The sequence below is a fragment of the Miscanthus floridulus genome, chromosome 12 (assembly GCF_019320115.1).
Source record: "Miscanthus floridulus cultivar M001 chromosome 12, ASM1932011v1, whole genome shotgun sequence".
Classification (NCBI taxonomy): Eukaryota; Viridiplantae; Streptophyta; class Magnoliopsida; order Poales; family Poaceae; genus Miscanthus; species Miscanthus floridulus.
The window spans coordinates 47049889-47070439 of NC_089591.1; the positions used below are offsets into that span (position 1 = coordinate 47049889).

At 42.2% G+C, this 20551-nt stretch overlaps 2 protein-coding genes across 23 annotated transcripts; one reads left to right on the plus strand and one right to left on the minus strand.

Moving 5' to 3' along the window:
• Positions 1 to 4811: 4811 nt before the first annotated feature.
• LOC136498474 (transcription factor bHLH18-like) lies at positions 4812 to 9194 on the plus strand. 2 transcript variants are annotated; one of them, XM_066494399.1, is made up of 4 exons: positions 4812 to 4923; positions 5204 to 5797; positions 5919 to 6320; positions 8907 to 9194. In XM_066494399.1, exons 2-4 carry the CDS (start codon positions 5264 to 5266, stop codon positions 8973 to 8975), a joined length of 1005 nt encoding a protein of 334 aa, XP_066350496.1. In that variant the 5' UTR covers positions 4812 to 4923; positions 5204 to 5263; the 3' UTR covers positions 8976 to 9194. The 2 variants fall into 2 exon arrangements, with proteins under 2 accessions (XP_066350496.1, XP_066350497.1); XM_066494400.1 differs by having other exon boundaries at positions 4826 to 4923; positions 5211 to 5797.
• Positions 9195 to 15694: 6500 nt separating this feature from the next.
• LOC136497478 (uncharacterized) lies at positions 15695 to 19186 on the minus strand. Of its 21 annotated transcripts, none has more exons than XM_066493295.1 (6): positions 18780 to 19179; positions 18088 to 18262; positions 16849 to 16941; positions 16653 to 16732; positions 16268 to 16486; positions 15695 to 16096 (listed from the first exon to the last, which is right to left on the minus strand). In XM_066493295.1, the coding sequence occupies exons 3-6, from the start codon at positions 16893 to 16895 to the stop codon at positions 15933 to 15935; spliced, it is 510 nt and encodes a 169-aa protein (XP_066349392.1). In that variant the 5' UTR covers positions 16896 to 16941; positions 18088 to 18262; positions 18780 to 19179; the 3' UTR covers positions 15695 to 15932. The 21 variants fall into 21 exon arrangements, 11 of the variants coding, with proteins under 11 accessions (XP_066349392.1, XP_066349391.1, XP_066349389.1 ...); XM_066493294.1 differs by having other exon boundaries at positions 16849 to 16945; XM_066493292.1 differs by having other exon boundaries at positions 16849 to 17247.
• Positions 19187 to 20551: the final 1365 nt, after the last annotated feature.

Consider the following 20551-nt stretch of genomic DNA (forward strand, 5'->3'; position numbering starts at 1 on the left):
GGGTGTAGAGCCTATCCATGTATATTCCCAAAATCTGGTTTGTGAGCCATCTCTTATCCTAAATGTCCCACATCCTACGAAATCATCACTGACCTTTAAAAGACCTTTCCAAAATCGAGAATCCCTAGATTTAATTTGAACCTGGGTCAAAAATTTTGAGCTCAGGTATTTATTCCTGAGTACGGTCTACTAGTTTCCTTCTTCATTCAGCATCTAAATAACCATTTACTTAGAAGACATTTGTTTTTAACTATAAGGTAGGTGTTAAGCCTAACCCACCTTGGTCTTTAGGGCGACATAGAATGCCCCACTTAACAAGACGATATTTTTGTTTATCATGCATTGTTGCCTTGCCAAAAGAATCTTGATCGATAAAAAATCAATCTTTTAAGAACACCTTTGGGAATTTCAAAGAAAGACATCAAGAACATGGGTAGACTACTTAGAACCGAGTTCAATAAAACTAGTTTGCCCTTATAGGATAAGTGTTTGGCTTTCCATGTACCTCAAGGGGTATGTTCCTAAGTCAAACCAAACAGTTCAGTGTACTCTTGCTTGTATTGTTAGCTTCTCAAAAAAATCGCACTCATGTGTAAATTAATTTTCAAACCTAATAATTGTTCTAAAAGCTGAGGAGAAGCTTTATATTTTAGCTTGCTCAAAATCATGGTCCATAAGAAGGATTATATCATCTGCATATTGCAATATAGATAACCCATCATCCGCAAGGTGGGGTATGACGCCTCTAATTTGGCCATATAGTTCACTAAATATAATCTAACACATATGACCGTGTGCGATGCAAAGTGGATAATGCTTAATTGGCGAAAAAAGTATATAGACAATTGGTAAGTAAAGTCTAAGATAATGACTAGATATATACAAATTAAATAAGAAAGTATTATATGAGAATTATGTTAAAATATGAGTAAAAGAGATAAAAATAAGCAAATTTGATTAGTCATGGACCTTAAATTTTCTAATATTTATCAAGGTTGTCAAAAATCTTAAATATTAAGTCGAATTGAAGGTGTTTCTGTAAGATGATTGAAATAACATAATTGTATACAAAAGAATAGTAAAAATCATAGAATTAGCGAAAATCAAATATTATTTAATATATGTATCTCTTAAAATTACTTACCCGCGGGTGGTAGTATGGGTTGATGGGACCAGTAAAACAAATTCAATATATGGATGCTAATTCTGTTTGTAGTCGAGCAGCCATGTGTATCCCTTTCTCCGACTCCGTAGAGTTGGTTTGTTAGGGCTCCATCTGATTCTAATTCTCTATGGATGCTGATTTTGTGAGAGAAGTGATTCTATGTTTGAAAGTAATTCTCTTTGATTCTTTAGCATAAACTCTCAAAATTACGATGAAGAATCACTTTACAAAATTAGGAGAAGCTACCTTTTTCGACTTCATCCTTTTAATTCATTTTATAGAATCACTTCATGGAACCAGCGGAAAATTACTATCTCTGAACAATTGTTTGGCAGAGCTCCTGCTAGAGTTCTGTCAAACAGGGCCTGAGCTGCATCTTGCACAGCTCATTCCATAGTATTAGGCCCCGTTTAGATCCAAAATTTTTTGGATTTTGGCTACTGTAGCACTTTCGTTTTTATTTGGCAATTAGTGTCTAATTATGGACTAATTAGGTTCGAAAGTTTCGTCTCGCGATTTCTCACCCAACTGTGCAATTAGTTTTTTTTTTGTCTACATTTAGTACTCCATGCATGCGCCGCAAGATTCGATGTGACGGATACTGTGCAAAAATTTTTGAGTTTTGAGGGGCATCTAAATGGGGCCTTATTGTGAGTACTATAGAAAGCAAGAATAATCACGTGATTATTCACCCGGCGTAGTACATACATCGATCCACATGTTTAAATATATTAGTAAACTGATGAACACTTCTTTAGTCATCTATTTATGTTGTTGCTACACGTGCAGTGCGTGCCGCAGATAGACGGACGAACCACAACGTGGGCTGGGTATACGGTGTGTCTAGTAGATAAGCACAACTGACGAACACTTCTAAGGGCACTGTAAATTGGTTACAAGATTTGTTCCCAGCATAGTCGATTAAAGTAAACAGACACGTGCCCCGCGCGCGCGCACAGCTGAAAGTTGGATTGCTAAACTCTCACGGCGGCTGTTGCTTTACATACAAAGACTACACGGATATATGTGAAAGGTCAAAGTATAAAATGTGTGTTATTGATGATTAAAACCTTGTCTTAAACAATCGGCAGTGCTAGCGCCCGGACTCCGGACGGACGCCTGTGCGCTGCACTACGTTTCGCGTGCTTCATGCGGGGCCCACACCGCCCGAGCAACAAGAGGGGAAGGGGGCAGCACCTCCAATTCGGAAAGACCCGGCCGCAGCGTCTTACGGATATCCTGCCGGCGCCGGGGAGAGGACACACTGAGACGATGCAGCAGAAACCGAGGAGGAGAGATGCAACACCCGATCTGCTTTTAAAACATCCAAATACAATAGTTGCAACATACGTCTGAAGGCAGATGAAACACTTGAAACATGCTTCTGAAACACTTGAAAAAACACCTGAAAACACTTGAAAATCATTGCAACCATACGCAACATCCAGATAAAACACATGCAACGTATGTATGAAACATATGCAACATCCAGATAAACACACTTGCAACATGCGTCCGGAAAACACGTCCAGAAAACACAGATGAAATATTGGTAACGGACCCTTGCAACATATGTGTACAACCATTGCAACATATGTGTACAACCATTGCAACATATGCAATATCCCGATCTACTTTTGCAACATCCATCTGAAACACTTACAACATACCTCTGAAGCATTTGAAACACTTGAAACATATACTTGCAACATGTGCTTTCAGCAAAACATGGCAGTCAAGCGGCCGGAGCACGGCACACAACGGGATCCCAGCTGTGCTGTCACGGTGGAGAAGGAGGATGACAGCGGGTGGGCGGCTGTGCGGCCCTCAGCGATAGGGTGCACGCGGTGCCTGGTATGGAGGCGACAACAGCAATCGAGTGGTGCGGCCTCACACGGCGAGCACGCCATAGCGGTCCAGTCGTGGGGGAGCATGCCACGGCGGTGCGGGCGCGGCAGCGGCGGAGAGGAAGGCCGGCGGGAGGCGTGGTAGAGATAGAGAGAGGTGTGCGGGAACCACGGCGGGGCCGGTCGCGGAGCGGATGCGTGAATCTTTTTGAATCTGCGGTGATTGGAGGGGAGTGGATGGAGCGGATAGGAACGGCAGCTTCTGGACATAGGGTCCACCAACAGGGGAGTCCGGCGCGAACGGACGTCTGATTCCGAGCATTACCGTTAAACAATACCATGGTTTTTTTACTGAGGGGAGTAGTGGCGGAGCTTGGACACAACTTCAGGAGAGGCAAACAACAGTGAAAAAAGTGGTCACTTTGAAAATTAATAAGTAAATCACATAAGCATACTACTCTCAAGAGCTAGTACCAGCTTTAAGACAATAAATATAGACGAGAGAGAAATAACAAGAACTAGACCAGTTGGTCAAGCCTCTGGGTGGCGTCCCCGTGACCAAAGTTTGAATCCTTGGTCAGGTGAATTTATGGTTGGCGGTGTGAAAAAAAACCTCACCATGGACCGGCCGGCCCTCTCACGGGCCTAAGTTTTTTTAGCCTTAAACATATCATGGATGCATCGTGATTCGTGAAATATATGAGACTATCTCTTAATAAATCCATGCACGCTAGTCTCTTGCTTTGAGTACTATTCAGTGATTAAAAATTTCATTCAGCTAGCTCTAGCTAACCCCTACTATGAAGTTTGCAAACATATATAGGGGGAGCCATAACCTACCTTGGTCCTAATGAAGCTCAGCCTCTGGCAGGGAGTATACATTAACGGAAAAACATTTTATTTGCGGAAGTGGAGACCTTGTGTGGAGCTCTTAAAATTCACGACTCATATGCTCTCATGCATGTAGCATGGCTCATAAATCGTAAGTTTGAGACTAAGGCCCCGTTCGGCTGGCAGAATTTTGGCTGAAATTGGTTGGTTGTGTGAGAGAGAAACACTGTTGTCTGGTTTGATGAACAGTGATTTGTGAGGGGGTTCAGCCGGCTGGTCTGAAGCCATCAGACCAGCGAACGTCCCCTAAGAGTAACTACAAGAGATTCTTTATATCTTCATAATTGCTAGGAATAGAGATTTTGATGAAAAAAATACCCTCCAACGACTTCTTTAATTAGCTATCCAAATATAGCCTTCTTTTGTTCTGGATTTTTCGCTAACCAAAGATAGAAAACGAGAATGACTTTCTAGAGTGCTAACAAGGTATAAAAAAAACTGTTGAAGAGTAAAAAGATATAGTAAGCGACTTTTGTGTAAATGGCTCTCCAAATAAATAATAATTTAGGGAGTGGATTTTAGAAAAAAAAACTCTGGAGATGCTCTAACACCGCTATCTAGATGGATAAGCACTTAAGCAGCGTGACCATCTCGACAAAAACATAACTATTTACTGCAGATCAATCAATTGCACAAACCCTGTTCCCAGCATAGTACAACCCACATGAGACGATCTTGACTTGGATAGGAGGTCGAATGAGAATTATTTGCCTCATGAATCACATTCGAGGTGTACTAAATATCATTCTCACTAGCTAGATAAAGGCCACAAAAACCGGAATCTCAGAAAACGACTGCAACTTTTCCTTAATTAGCTTTTGGGTGCTATAAAAAAAGGGCCGACTGGTGAGTGGTGAAAGCTAAAGGCCTCATGCGAGAAACATTATATAGAGAGAGACTAGAGGAGCATTGTGAGTGGTGGCTCATCTTCATCTAGTCTAGCTATAAAAGGGTATTGCTTAGCACAGGCAATTAGTACCATTAAGCCAGCATTAAGCAAATCATTTGCAAGGATTTGAGGTAACCGAGCTTCTCACTAGCATTACTGCACTAATACATTTTGTAGCAAGATGGTCTATCACATATATGCACATATATATATATCTTTCATTTAAATGGATTAAAAAAAGTTTTGAGCCATTAATTTCCTGTTGTCTTAAACCTTGCATTACCCCTTGACTAAATGATCCTACAAATCTACAATAGGAGTACATACACGTACTCCAGCCAAATCCGAAGTTCCATTTTTGTTCCAGAAAAAAAATGTTTCTCGCCGTGGAAGTAATTAGAATACCGTCAGCCTGCAGGTACATAGCTAGCACACCCATCTGGCAACACGGAGGAGGACTCCGGCCTGTTCATGCAGTGGGCGATGACTACGCTGCAGCACGATGAGGACCTGGCGGTGGCCCCCATCGACGATGGCCGCGGCGGAGGGGCTACCTTCCCCTCGCTCCGAGCACTCCGCGAGGCCTCGCAAGCTGCAGAAATGATCCAGGAGCTGATCGGGGAACCTCGCGCAGCAAACAGCTGCCGCTGCTCCGGCGGCGACGGGGACACCAACACCACCGATGGTGGCACCGCAGGCAATATCTCAGGAACCGCGCCAAGAAGAAGCAACAGCGGTAGTGCCACCACCCAGCCCGTGAGCTGGAATTTTGGCGCCGCCCCCGCACCGCCTGGCCGCGACGGCGGCGTGCCTGAGGCCGGCGCTGCCACAGGCAGCCTGCTGCCAGATCTGGTGTACGGGTCACCGCCGACAAGGAGGGCCGTCGTCTTGAAGAGCGTGGGGTCCTTCTATGCGCAGGACCACATCATCGCAGAGAGGAAGCGGCGGGAGAAGATCAACCAGCGCTTCATCGAGCTCTCCACCGTCATCCCCGGCCTCAAGAAGGTCCTGCGATCCAATTTACTAACTGAACCGCCTGCAATTCTTCGTCTACTGCATCTGTTATTCTGTTCTGTTCCTGACGAAAAGAAAATTGCACCGTGCAACGCGCTGGGACTGGGATCAGATGGACAAGGCTACGATCCTTTCTGACGCGACGAGATACGTGAAGGAGCTCCAAGAAAAGCTCAAGGCGCTTGAAGACGGCGGCAGTGGCAGTAACGACCGGAGCATCATCGAATCCTGGGTGCTCGTCAAGAAGCCGTGCATCGCAGTGCCCGACGAGGATGCTGCTGGCTCCTCCCCGTCGTGGGGCTCGTCGGGGACGTCGCCGGCGAGGAATCCGCTGCCGGAGATAGAAGCCCGATTCTTGAACAAGAACGACGTGATGGTGAGGATCCACTGCGTGGATGGCAAGGGAGTGGCCGTGAGGGTGCTCGCCCAGTTGGAGGAGCTCCACCTCAGCATCGTCCACGCCAATGTCATGCCGTTCCAGGCTTGCACTTTGATCATAACCATCACGGCGAAGGCAAGTTTTTTTTATTCATTTTCCATAACAATAATATAATGCTGTATTTCTTGTTAGAAATATTGTGATGTTCCTTGATTTGGTGAATAATGTTGTCATGGTCCTTAATTAATTTGGTGAAGAACACTGTGATGCATATTAAGTGGGGAAGAATAATATAGTCAAAATACAAACTGCCAGTACCATTAAGCATATTGATATTATACTATAGTTGTGGTGCTGTGCACAATGATAGGTTGTTTCTGTTTAACCGATTGTTTAGCCTGAGTAATGGTTAAATAGTAAATGACCGACTGTGTTTAGCATTTAGGTAAATACTGTTTATAACTCATCTATTTCACTATGTATATTACCATGCATGTTATCATATCTGAGCCACCTTTTGCAGCACAAATAAAAGACAAACTGCACTGTTGAACTTTTTATTTTATGATTGTAAAAAGTCTACTTAGCCCTCTCAACTATTGTTATTCGTCTACTTCACTCTCTAACCTAGAAAACCAGATATTTTACCCCTAAAGTATTGAAAACCGTTGGATAACCCTGTGGAGATGGTTTTGCTGACTTGGTTTTCTAGGTGAGAGAATGAAATAGACGAAAGATGAGAGGGTGAAATAGACTAACACCAATAGTTATTAAGTGGAGTAATAAGTGGACTTATTAATTACTTTCATAATGAGAGAGAAAAGCTCTATTGGCCTTACATGTGAGAGTAAATTCTAGAGGGCACTTGAAGAATGTGTGCTCCTACATTTGATGTCTCAACTATCAATTTCTTCAAAATGCACATGGAGTCAAAGTCACTCTACATATTCCAATATATAGAAAATATGTAGTACACTAAAAATTTGATGCTTTTGGGGGGAAGCATCCTTGAACTCAAGACCTCATATATCATATAGATAAACAATCACTAGACATGCCTCACTATTGAACTGAATGTCTGAATCTCACATCATTCGTTCTAGATCATGCATGTCATCTCAAACATCTAAAATGTTGTTTTCATATAGTGAATAATAAATAGATAATGTCTCTACAAGATAAGTTCAATAGTTAAAAGGGTCTTAAAGGTCCATGTTACACATTCCCAGTCCAAAAACATATAAAAATGTCCTTACATATACATTTAATGGATCCTACGGTACAAAGCAACCATACAATGTCAATATGCATGTAAAAACTAGACAAGACAGATTTACACAAAAGTGCCCCTACATGATAGTTTCGTTGCACTAATGTTATATAGAAAACTTAATTGTAGCTTCAAATATTAAAGTACATAATCATGGATTATTCTCGGTAGCTAGTTGTCGTCTAACTACTAATCAAAGAGTTAAAAACAGGTTGTTCCATTATTATTGTACATGTGTTTCCATCGAGACTTCCAACATTTGTGGGAAATTTTTGTTTTAAAGGAGGGTCATTTAATTAGAATGTTGTATTTAACTTAAAGGAGTATTTACTTGTTCCAATTAAACAGGTCAATTATAAATTTGCTTTGTTCTTATTTTCATTTGGGGATCTTTGTATCCTCGGTACAGTTTTGATTTAATGTGTTGTAACCTGCCACCTGCTATTTGGCAGTCGTGGCCAGCATTTTTAATTTCTTTCTTCTAGGTTTTGTGAAGGGAAAATATTTCAAGTACAACCCAAGTGCAACCATGCATCATATCATTTTAAACAATATACAGTGCATTATTTATAAGCACTCTATCAATGTGCTATTAACCATTGAATCTTCAGTTATGCTCCAGTTATACCAATTAACTCAAATGGTTTTATGTATAGCACACTACAACAGAACCATCGAGCACTGCTAGTTAGGAAACCATGCACCTCACTGCCAGTACGTTTTCAGAGCCGACAATGGACAATTGGTAGTGGTAGCATTGGTTGTCACTGTCAAGTGAATAATCAGCGGTGTTCCCGTTTCCAAAAAGGGAAAAAAAGATACAACATATACTCATGTTGCTCGACGCATCTGCAGTGTGACGGCTCTTTCTTTTATCAGTCGGGTATACCATATCACTGCTAGTTCTAAAGCACCCAATGGTAATAAAGATGGCAATACTATTGGGTCCCATTTCCAAAAAAAAAAAAGGGAAAAAAGATACAACATAGTACTCGATCATGTTGCTCCACGTGCCTGCAGTGATGGCTCTTTCCCTTATGAGTCGTCCGTATACCATATATATCACTGCCGGTTCTAAAGCACCCGATAGTAATAAGGACAGCAATACTATTTGTTTTGTAGTAGTGGCGGTGTTGTCTTCGCAAAATGCAATATAGATGCTCACATGCACATGAACATGCACCAAGCCGGCCAATATGATCGGCCAATCATAGATTCATAGGATCATGGAATATGGATGCCTTCTTAGTATTTCAAAATCTAGCTTTCAAATCCCCCATAGGTCGAGCAACGCAAAAGGTACGGTGCACAGCTTATGTATCTTGTTTAAGATTATGTGTCAGATTTTTATGCTCTGAGGGTAGCGTGTTAAGTTACTACTACCTAAGACTAGCTAATGACAAGATGCATGAATGAATCAGATGAACTAATTAACTGCTCTGTTTTATTAGGTGGACGAAGGCTTCACAGTCGCGGCGGAGGAGATCCTTGGCAGACTCAAGTCTGCTGCGGCATATTAGTGCACCAGCACAGCGCCGCTGCAATAGCGCTGAAGAAACTGCAAGAAACTAGTTACTATATAAATTAAAGGCACCAAAAGCCTGCGCGTGATTAATTTGTAGTATGATATGCGGCATATATAACAGTCCAAGACTGCTGTGTCATATACGGAGTAGAATGAAATGAAACTTAGATGAAACAGCCATTCCCGCTGAGACGGACCTAAACAAATGGTATGAAACGTTGGACAATGTCTTTGTATGTGTATTTTTTCCCTTTTCTTTTGAATAAGGAATTTGTGGCTTGTGCCGACAACTTTCTCCTCTGTGCTGTTGTACGACGTGTGGCTTCACTCTTCACGTGTGCATGTAGCAATAATAGCATATGCATGCGATCAACACACACATTCCACATATATTATGCATGCATCATGCATGCATGGGGCAACAGAAGTTGTGCACCACATGTTTGCAGTGCGACACACATCAACGCCACCTGCAGTGCACACGTACGGACACGGATAGGACGATCCAAACTGGGTGTTGTTATCGGGGAAAAGTGCTGAACAAAGATCAAGTCGTCATCAGGTGGTTGCACCTGACGGGAAATGATTTAATAAAACATGCAAGTGGTCGATATATATATCAATATATGTACCCCTGCAATGCAAGTTGGCCGCCTGCGACAGCGGGAAGTGCGTCTCCCCGAACACGTAGGTGATGATCCTTATTTAAGTTATTTTATTTGCGTCAAGCCTTCTATGCTTATACTCCTATTGTAAAATAAAATTGATGTACTCTTCTTGTACTAGCGCTACTACTGTTGACGATGCTAGCTGTCCAGTCGACCGATCTATATATCCGTTTTTTTTTAGAAACCGATCTATGTATTAGTGCATGTGCAGCTACTCCTCTATAATTTGTCGGGTTTTTTTATTTATTACACATTATTTGCACATACTCCATCCGTTCCTTAATATAAGCCATATAGTTTTTAGCACCAATATTAACGCACGGCTTGGAGAAGGATGTGAGACCGAGAAAAAAAAGAAAAATCAGACCATCTTCTCTCTCCCAATCAGATTGCTTCCTAAATCTAAGGGATTGGTTGGGGCATATTCTATGTACGGTGGAAATATTTCCAAACTAATCGACGTGGGAGCTGATACGTACCTATATTTTGGAATTTTCTTTAAAAATCTATATGGCTTATATTAAAGAACGGAGGGAGTATCATTAACACCCCCTCCCCCCCCCCCCCCCCCCCCCCCCAAAAAAAGTTTTTTTATTCACCATTTTAAATGTGTATACTTATACATAGCTCCAAAGATTTGTGGCTTTTGTCACGATGGATGTCATTGTCAACAAATTGCATTTTTTATTATGGGCTGGCCATAGTATATATGTACATTCAACAATAAGGCACTGCTCTAATACATTCAACATCACTTGCTGTTGTGTTCTTCATCACTAGCTGAAATTCAACAATAAGGCCCTCTTTCAAGGGTGGATCTAGCGGTGGGGTGGGTGGGGCTCAAGCCCCCCCTCCCACCCCCACCACCACCTCCATGACAATAAAGAGCCCCTCCTTGAGCCCCTTCTAATTTTTTTAGACATGAAAGAAAGAAAGGAGGGGTTTTGGAATTGAAGATGACTTCAACCCCCTCTTTCATTAAATCCTAAATCTGACACTGCCCTCTTTGGTGGAGTTTCTTAGCCAAAGAAACTCCACCAAAGAAGTCCTTTTTGTTGAATGGTAAGCATTAATAGTTGTCAAAACTAATCAATAGGAAGATTAATCTCCATTCATCTGAACTAAAATTTATCTTTTGTTAATCTCAGCGTAGCTAAATATTTTATGTTCTTTTTTATGGAACAAGAGAGGTCAAAACCCCTACTGAAATTTATTTTAAAAAAAATACAAAATACGAAAGAAACAACAGACATCCAGTTCAAAGGGGAGGATTCAAGAGACAAAGAAAGAAACAAAAAAGATGAAAAAACTACACAAAGTTGTTCTAGCCAGTCCTTGATAGCTGGGAAGTACTTTTTCTTTGCACGATGGATAACCAGGCCAAAGACCTCTCTGAAGAGGAGTTTGCTTCTTTCTCTGGATGCAAGTATATTATTAAAGATCAAGTTGTTTCTGACCTTCCAAATGCACCAACTAGGAATGATAATAACTCCATGAAGAACTGCACTCTCGGTTGCAGCTTGAAGCCATCCAGAATTTGAAGAGGACTGAGTTAGGGGGACACCAAACCAACAATGTCCCAGCATGATTTGGCAAACTCGTAGTGCAGGAAAAGATGGTCAACTGTCTCTTCACAGGTCAGGCTACACACTGCACAATCATAGGATTGAAGAAACATGTTCTTTCGCTTTAGGATGTTGCGAGTGCTAAGTCTGTCTTGAGCAAGATCCAAAAGAAAGCTTTGTGCTTGTGCTAGCTAGAAGAATTCCAAAGCCACTTGAAGGCATGATGAGCACTAGAGGAACCCAGGAGATGACAATAAGATTTTTTTCAAATAAAAGGAGGAGCTTCCCCACATGTAAGACCATGAGACATTTCAATTTGAAAAACTGATGGTCTTAAGAGAGTAGTCTAAATCAGCAATTGGTTGTAAGCTTCCACTGAGATGGGGAGGTTGAAAAGAGATTCAAGTGAAGCAGCATGTCTAGCTATGAACAAAGGGAGGGTTGGCTTTTTAGCAAAAGAGTACAGTTCAAGGAAGGCCAATCTAGGAACATGCCCTTGCCAAAGATCATCCCAAAGAAAATAAGATGTGCCATTTTTTTACTAAAACCGAAGGCATACCTTTGAATTTGTCAAGCAGAATATCTTTCCACCAAAAGGAGCATTTTTATATGATTTGACAAATTTCCATCGCTATAGTACCTTTCCCAAATGAGCTACACCCAAGGAGATCAAGTACCCTAAGCCCCCATCATCTTGTGGCTTTGTGACAAGATGCCATCATGTCTTAGCATTAATCCTGTTACTCTCCTTAGCTCCTCTCCAAAGGAAATGTTTCCTATACTTATCCACTTGTTCTCTAACTGAAACATGCAGTGAAAAGGTGCACATGTTGAATGTTAGAAGGGCCGAGAATTAATTGAAGACTGAGTTAGTAAGGTGAAGCCTACCAGCCTGTGATAGGAATAATGAGGTGCTGACCAATCTTCTTTCACATCTTGTGACCAGTGGCCAGAAATCATCAATTCTTCGTTTGGTTAGACCCAAGGGAAGCCCCAAATAGGTAAAGGAAAGACTGCCAGAGCTTTTCTTTAGACAAATTGATAGGGACTAACATTGATTTCTAGAAGTTGACCTTAAGCCCAATGGACAAGGAAAAGGAATTAAGAAGAGCCTTCAAGATAAAATTTTGCCTTTCACAACCTTCCATGACAATCAGGATATCATCAGCACATTGGAGAATAGGGAAGTCATCTATGAACTGTAGAGGAAGGGGCAGATGAATGAGTCCCAGATTTTTTGCCTTGTTGATGATTGTTTGAAGAAGGTCAGCTGCCAAAACAAAGAGAGGGGTCCTGCTGTCTAACCCCTCTTGTACAACGAAAAACTTTTCCTAGAACCCCATTGAGCAGGACTGAAGAGGCCCCTGAACCAAAGATCAATCTCATCCATGAGATCCATTTTTCAAAGTCAAGCTTCATAATTATTAACTCTTTCTTAGACTTGTGAAAGAGATGTAAATATTAAAAGGACCAGGCTAAATAGTCCTAAATATTTTATGTTCTTTAATACTAGTATAAACAGACCAAAACATAGATGGAAGATATTTTTAAATGTCTAAAACAACTCATTTTTGCGAAATACTCCTACTTTATAGCCACAACGCTGAGATCAACTTAGTGTCTTATTTGTAACAAACAAATAACTTGCATGTGAAGTTTCCACTACTTTATAGGCGCAAATTTTATGAACCAGCAAATTAAAGGATTTTAGTGCCAACGGGATCATGACGAGGTTATCTACTTGATTATCCACTAGCTTCGGACTTGGGTTATTCTCCAGCAGGTGCATTCACAGGATTTGATCATAGTGGCATGGCAACAATTAGAGCGTGTGGTCAAGGAATTTTTTACCCAAACACATGGGTGGTAGTCTAGTCTATGGATTGAAAGTCGTTAGGGTGTCTGTATTTGTCGAGAAAATAACTTTTGATAGGTTGTGTGCTTTAATGCAGAGGTCGCGGAAGTGATCTCAAGATGGTTGTATCGATTCAATGTAATTATGTTGAGTTAATAAAATTCTTCCTTTATCAAAAAAAAAAAAGGGGGGGATCATGACGAGCCAGGTTAAAATATATAGAAGCAACTTCTTTGATCAATGGTGGCGCGGTGGTTGGTGGTGGGGAACAGGGAGAAGTCTTAGGGTGCATTTGGTTAAGCTGAAGTTTTTGGAAAAATAACTAAGAGCTGTGGCTTTTGAAAATGGGTCAGAAAAGCTAAAAGCCTTTGATTGAGCAACTGTGGCTTCTTTAAAAACTGCTACCATACTCTCTCACCTACAAGTGGACCCGCACGTCAGCCTTATATGCACAGTTTCTTCAACCTCTCGTAGGCCAGCGTCCGCATCGGGGTCGGGGCACGGGGCAGAGCTCTCGCCCGCGTCCGCCGGCAGGGCCGTGTCCGCATTGGGGTCGCGCATCGGGGTCGGAGCATCGGGGTCAGAGCTGCGGCTGCCGACGGAGCCCGCGCTGGGGCAGGGGAGGTCGCGTCTACGGCCGACCCATGGAGAAGCAGGGCGAGGAGAGAGAAGCTCGCGCCGCCGGAGCTGCACCGCGTCGGAGCAAGGCCGGCGACCGTCATGCTGCTACACGCGCCTACGGCCAGGGCCCGCGCCGCCGCCGGGGAAGGGGCAGATGCGCGCCGCCGCCGGAGAGGGGGAGATACGTGCCACCGGCCATGGTGAAGAAGGAAGCGAGGGTCGGCCTGCAGTGGAATTACTACTGAGGACAAAGCTGTTTTTACTGGAAGCTGTTGTGGCCCTGCCTCTTTGGCTAGGTTTTTAGCTTTTGGGATCAAAAGCTAAAACGAAAAGCTCAACCAAACATACCTTTAGTTCTGGCATTCGTATTGGCTACATGGTCGAGTTCCGATGGATATTGTTTGGCTATGGCTTGTTGTAAATGATCGTAAATTTCTAGCCGGAATAATATTTTTCTCTCACATAAACCAGCCAGCAGTACCTCTTCACGAACCAGCCAACCAAACAGGCTGATCGTACCCAATACTTCCCCACTAGCATGCATGGGGTAAGAACAATTTGGTTAAAGAGGACATAGTCAACCAAAACTGGATCAGGGGACTCTGGTCTTGTGTAGAATGGAGACTATTCAATGGATGGCTGAATTCATAAAGTTGTGTGGGACTTGGTGCAGCAAGTCCAACTGAATTAGCAACCTGATAAATCCCCTGGAAGTGGGCAACAGATGGCAACTATATTCCACCAAGTCAGCTTATCTCTTGCATAGTTTAAAGGCTCATTATGCTCATTTAGAGCGACCACAATCTGGCACGCGCATGCAGAAGGGAAACACCATTTCTTTGGATGGCTTCTGGTACAGACAAAATTCCTAATAGTAGATAAGTTGGCTCTGAGGAACATAGATTGGTGGACAAGCCTCTACTACGTTAGACTCTCGTCAGCAAGTTTGCAAAAAATTGTTGTATGAGCCTTGTGAACGTTATTAGAGTGTGAAACTCCTTTTGTAGGTAATAAGCACGATTTGTTCCTCTTTTGTGAGGAAGAGGACAGAAATTATTTCCATGCATTATTAAAAAAACACATGTCCTTGCCTTCAGCTTGCTTCTACGCCAGCATAATTCGTATCTGTTCCTTGTAACAACGACCTAGGTTTGCCAAGTCCTACCACTGTAGCAGAAAAAAAGTGGCATGTGTGCAATTGAAGTCAGTAGAGCGGCTCCTATACCATTTTGAGACAAATTTGCCCTGTTCGGCCGGAGGAATTTGGAGGAATCTGGATGAATTTGGATAAATCTGGAGGAATTTGTGAGAGAAAAACACTGTTCCGGATGAAAAAAAGAAACGGATCAAGCCGTGTTTAACGGCACGCGAACAGGGCCAAATAGAGGAAAATAGTTTCTATACTGTTCTAAGTTATTTTTTCTTAAATTTGATTGAATTTAAAAAATAAAAGCACGGATACTAATGGTAAGAAATTAGTATCATCAGAAAATATATTTTATACTATATTTATTTGATACCATAGATATAGGTATGATATTAAAACTAATTAAATTTAAAACAGTTTGACTTAAACAACTCTAAAAGTTAATCTATTTTATGATGGAGCGGGTACTATGGAGTACAACCAAGCTAACAGACAACAACAGAGTTCCATTCCAACGAGGCAGGGACCCATTTACCGAAGCAGCCAAACAGCTTTTTTTTCGATTACACAAGTCAACCGCATCAAACGATGGACCCCAAACTGAATTCCGTTGCACACCTGGCTCTGTTTTCAGTCCTGTGTATGTACTCGGTGAGTGCCCGTGCGTTGCTATGAGAGACTACTTATTGTGTATACATGCATTATCAGCTAAAAAATATTGATTCAACCTTACGGTGTTTTTTTACATCATCAAATGTACAAGGCATATATTCATTTAAATAAAGATATATAGATGACATATGCCCTTTTCAAAAGTATTTGTTATCATTTGACATTGAGCAAATCAATTTGTTTAAAATAATGAGATGTGATGGCATTACCATTCTACGAATTCAGACCACAATTAAGCATTCACAGTCTAGTTATTTGATACAAATTAAAGATAATTAAAAAATATCAATTGATTGAATATGCACAAAAAGAGAAGTTTTGCATGAAACCACAACGACAAGATGAGGGTCCGCCTGCCAGCGCTCTGGGTCAGGGTGATGAGCTGTGAGTTGAGCGACTCGAAGGGGAGCGAATGAGGAATGATTCAGCCGGCGACGGAGGCGGTGTTTGCGGCGTTCACTTCCCAGATGCTCAGGGTCAGGCCGTCATTTGAGTGGTGGTTGTCTGTCACTGGCAGCTTGCCGTGTGTCAGGCCAGCAAGGAGGTACGGCGCAAACAGCACCGCTTGGATGGACGCCGACCGGTCATCTGAAATGAAAGCTCCATTTCAGCCTATAGTTCAGAGTTCAGAAACATAATTGTTTTTGTTCAGGAAAAGGGAGAAAACTCTTTTTTTTCTTGAAGGAGCATGAATCACTCTCATAGTCCCGAAAGAAATAGTATCAAATTTGATATTTTTAAATCAAGATTTTCATATACCATTACTTGAGTTGCCAGTGGATGTCAGATTGAGTTTCTGGCTTTTCAGAATTGCCGTTGTGCCATCTGTTGATGTCGGGATCCTTACACTCACCTTTGCTAGTTGGGCATCTCCCTGAACATTTGAAATGTCAAAGAAACAACAATATAATCCTGATCCTTGCAACCAACAATGGAGCCTGCAGATCATGGCCGGCCGGCAGTTTATTGAGAAGCTACCTTCACAGAAATGGTGAGTGCAACTTTGAAAAAGGGGTCCATTGATAAGCTACCTTTACAGAAATGGTGAACTATCATGACAACATATTGTTGGAATGATTTTCCACAACCTTAACATTGATCCTTTGATCCAAACAAATAGAGAAAGCACAGCAGCTTATTTCACCTGATTGGACAACTGACTTTTGAACTTTGGATGCAATTTCCACTCGGAATGAAACACATAAGACACTTGGGCATCGATTCCTATAACAGAACAAAGAATCTCTTCCAAACTGCATCAGCCAAGGGGAGAGTTCCTTCTGACCGGTTAAGAACAAGCTATAACATATAAATTTTTGGAACAAGGAACTTAGACATACAGAAGTAATCCGATGAAATGTGTAATAATATTCCTTGGAACACGCATCACCCACTTTCTTCAGGAAACCTCTTCAATTTCTTAAACTTGCAGCCTGTCTTGGATCAAAGGAAACTTGCATCAATTTCTTCCGCTTGCAAACTACCTCACAGGAAACCAGAATACTAAGGTTCATACAAGTTAAGACCTTTCAAGAGAGTAAGCAGAGGACACCTAAACTTTCTAGGCTATAGTTCAACCAAAGAAGGGGATTGATAAATATGAACTTGCATATAGATATGACACATTGTCCTGAAGGTTTAAGCATCTCTGTCCATTGATGTATTGACATCATATGCTTTCTTCTTTTCTTAATGTCTAATGACTGATTTTTCTTAGGATCCTCATCACCAACAGAATTCTGAAGTCAACAGGTCAACCAAGCTACATCAGAAAACAGTTAGTGGAGGAGTGCACAACGTTATTTTTGGAAAAGTTCATGCTGAAACACACATTTGATTATCAACTGCTACATGACACTATGAAAGGGTAAAAAAGTATTAAAAATGCCATAATTTTCAAATAACAAAAAACACAGGTCCATTGCACTTCCAAAAATTTCTGGGAAACTAATTTTACGCTTAGACCTTAGGTATGTAGGAGGGGTACATATAAACGTAAAAATTTGACAATTCAAGCCTGAAGCCTAGATATTTTTACCAGACATGCAGGAGAGATAGATATCTTTATATTAGGCTTGATATAAGCAGCGTTAATTCTATCAGCATCTCAGAAATATGTCGCCGAGTTTCGGTGTTATTGGTGAGGTTCTATAAACTATAAATACCAATATATCAGACATATATTTAAAATATTTTATGTCAGACTTTTTTTGGCACATTTTTAGTGAAATTTCATCCATAAATTTGAATTTAACGGCTGATAAAATACCAATTATCAGATATAATGAGACTTATTGGCTCTATCAGCTGGCAACCATGTTTATGCATAGATGGAAGGACATATTCTAATACACAATAACTGAAGCCCTGGTATACCTGCAGAATAATTGCTACTGTGACAGTCTAGCTGAACCATGATTGAAGATAATACTGTCGCCGGCAATATTACACATATGCTAGACATACCATTAAGTAGAATGGAGATATACAGAACATGATGAAATGAACTTTGGATTAGACAATACAACATCAAAGGTCTCCATGCAGGAACAAAATGAAATGAAGGTTATGATTCTTACTTCTTTTAGTAGGGCAGACTCAAAATCAGAATCATCAAGCTTAACTTTATAGCTCGCTTTGTCTGGAGGAGTACCACGGAAATCATCCATGAATCCATGATGGCATTTTTCTTGCCTTGTGTACGGGAACAAGCCGGCAGCCCTGGAACTGGCCCTGCTTCTGCACAACTATGTACTACGCAGAAATGAAGGTTTTCTGAGAAAGTAGCCAACAATTTTACATATTAAATTAGTATATGTGACTTCTAGTAGAAATGATTGAGACGTACTGCAGGATCATGGTTCAGCTAGACTCTTTTACAGTAGAAGTCAACCAAATAAAAATCGATGCGCAGCCAGCACGCGATGTGTAGTGGCGTACCAGGTGGAGGATGGACCAGATTCACGAGCCTGTGTCGCTCGTCGCCGTGTAGCCGCTCACCATCGCGACTACGGACCCCATCCCGTGGAAATCAGAGGGAGAGGGAGAGAAGGGCAGAGATGCCGAGTGAGATCCGGGGGTGTCGGTTCGCGGCAGGGCTGGGACTGCGGCGGCGGCGCGGGGTGCGGCGTCATTGGGGTGGAGGGCGGTGGCTGGGCGTGGGGCAACGACGTCTGGGCGTAGGCTAGCATCGTGGGATGCGGGCAGGGGCGGGGGCGCTGGGCGGAGTACGGTATTGAGGGAGGAGATCGCGTGGAGGATGGGCACTCACCTAGGGCTGCGGGCTCGGCGAAGGCTCCGCAGTTCCCGATTGCACGCCGGGCAGAGGCGGCGGCGGTTGCCGGAGGCGGTCGGGCGGCTTGGTCTCCTGGTTTTCTTCTTTGTCGGCGGCACTACTCCGGGGTTAACATCGCGGCCTTGCGTGTCGGGGCCAAAACCGCCCACGCGCCGAGGCAGGGCGTGGAGGAGCCGGCGAGGGCGAGGGCGAGGGCGCAGGACGCCGCTCCGCCTCCGCCGAGGGGATGCTGCGCCGTTTCCGCAGGGATAGGCCGCGGGGCGAGCTGCGGAGGTAGGGGTCGTGCGCGTGTGGGCGGTTTCGGGTAGAGAGTGCGGGCGGGGCAAAACGCGCGGCGCGGGCCGGGGCTGAGATTAGCGAGGCGATTAGCACGAGAGGGTGAAGCGATTAGCGGTAATCAGACGATGACCTCCGGGTCTTTTTAGTGGTAATAGTTAAATACCCGTGCGTTGCAACATGTACACATAATATCGGCCCCGTTCGGCCGGAGGAATTCTGGATAAATTTGGATGAAAAACACGGTTTCGGATGAAACGTTGGGAGAGAAAAACAATATTCCGGATAAAAAAAGAAGCGGACCAAGTCAGATTTAAAGGCAAGTGAACAGGCCATCGTAATAACATATGTATAAGCGCGTGTTATACTATATCTAAAATAGATATAGCAATCGTGATGTTTTACAAGTTGTAATACACGAGCATTCACCTTAATCATAACAAGTTTGTGTTTTACTATACATGTTTTACATTATATTATACAAATAAGAATCTAATCTCTAAATGTTTCGACCAAAAGAACGTGCTTTGCATGAACACCAAGCTGCAGCTGGTCACCAATCAAAGATAATCTAGAAGATTTTCAAATCAAGATGTGGCATCTAACTTCTTGCAGCTGAAGTATGCAGATAGTTGAAGCTGTAGTTAGAAGTATCCTACACATAAGTTGTTTGTTAATTTTTAAAGTTAAAGTACTATTGATATATCTTGAAAAAATATGTATCGACGTTTAATGCATTACCTCTTTTATAGAGTTAGAACATTTTTATATACAATATTCTTTATGAATATATCCTTTGTCGGTCTCTTCTTTCCCTTTCCTTTCCCTTGTTCACGTCCTTCTCAGCAGCCGACACATCCAAGATCCTAATGTTCGATCTTGCTGTAGCTCTTGATAGCGCCACATACAATTGGCCATGCGAGAACACTGGTTCCGACAAGTATACCCTGACGTTAGGGATAGTCTGCCCCTGCGCGGGCGAGTGAAAGCGCGCCGGGCGAGCGCAGGAGCGTGTCAACGATTCTCTTATGAATATTTTAGTTGTAGAGATTTATTAGTTCCATAGGTTGACTCACAAATTAAAACTAAATGACTACATTAGTTAGTTAATAAAAGTAGGAATATTTATTTATTTACATTAAATTAAATAATTGTATTTTGTATACTAATCTTTGTACGACAAAATGTGCACAGTATCGATATAACATTTTTATTTTTTATAGTCAGCTCCCCGCGCGTTGCTGCGGGCGAGTAGTTGTATTCATGATGTAATAATACGAATCATTCTGGGAGAGCAGATTTAAATGTGTTTATATGGACTGGTGATGACATAGTGGAGGGTGTAAGACGCGAAAGGACCATTGCACATTACAAAATAAGGATGATCAGAAAAAGTAAGAAGGTTTAGTTAGTTCTAACTGTAGGTAGTAGTTGTGATCATACAATTTTTTATATATATGATAAGAATGGAG

Bases quoted from the DNA above. Each gene is read 5' to 3' on its own strand.
- LOC136497478 (XM_066493289.1), bottom strand. From the start codon at position 16,895: ATGCGTGTTCCAAGGAATATTATTACACATTTCATCGGATTACTTCT. The intron at 16,487-16,652 runs GTGAAATAAGCT...ATTTCTGTGAAG, and splicing joins AAAGTCAGTTGTCCAATCAG to GTAGCTTCTCAATAAACTGC. The intron at 16,097-16,267 runs GTATATGAAAAT...CTTTCATTTCAG, and splicing joins CACTGGCAACTCAAGTAATG to ATGACCGGTCGGCGTCCATC.
- LOC136498474 (XM_066494399.1), top strand. From the start codon at position 5,264: ATGCAGTGGGCGATGACTACGCTGCAGCACGATGAGGACCTGGCGGTG. The intron at 5,798-5,918 runs GTCCTGCGATCC...GACTGGGATCAG, and splicing joins TCATCCCCGGCCTCAAGAAG to ATGGACAAGGCTACGATCCT. The intron at 6,321-8,906 runs GCAAGTTTTTTT...CTGTTTTATTAG, and splicing joins TCATAACCATCACGGCGAAG to GTGGACGAAGGCTTCACAGT.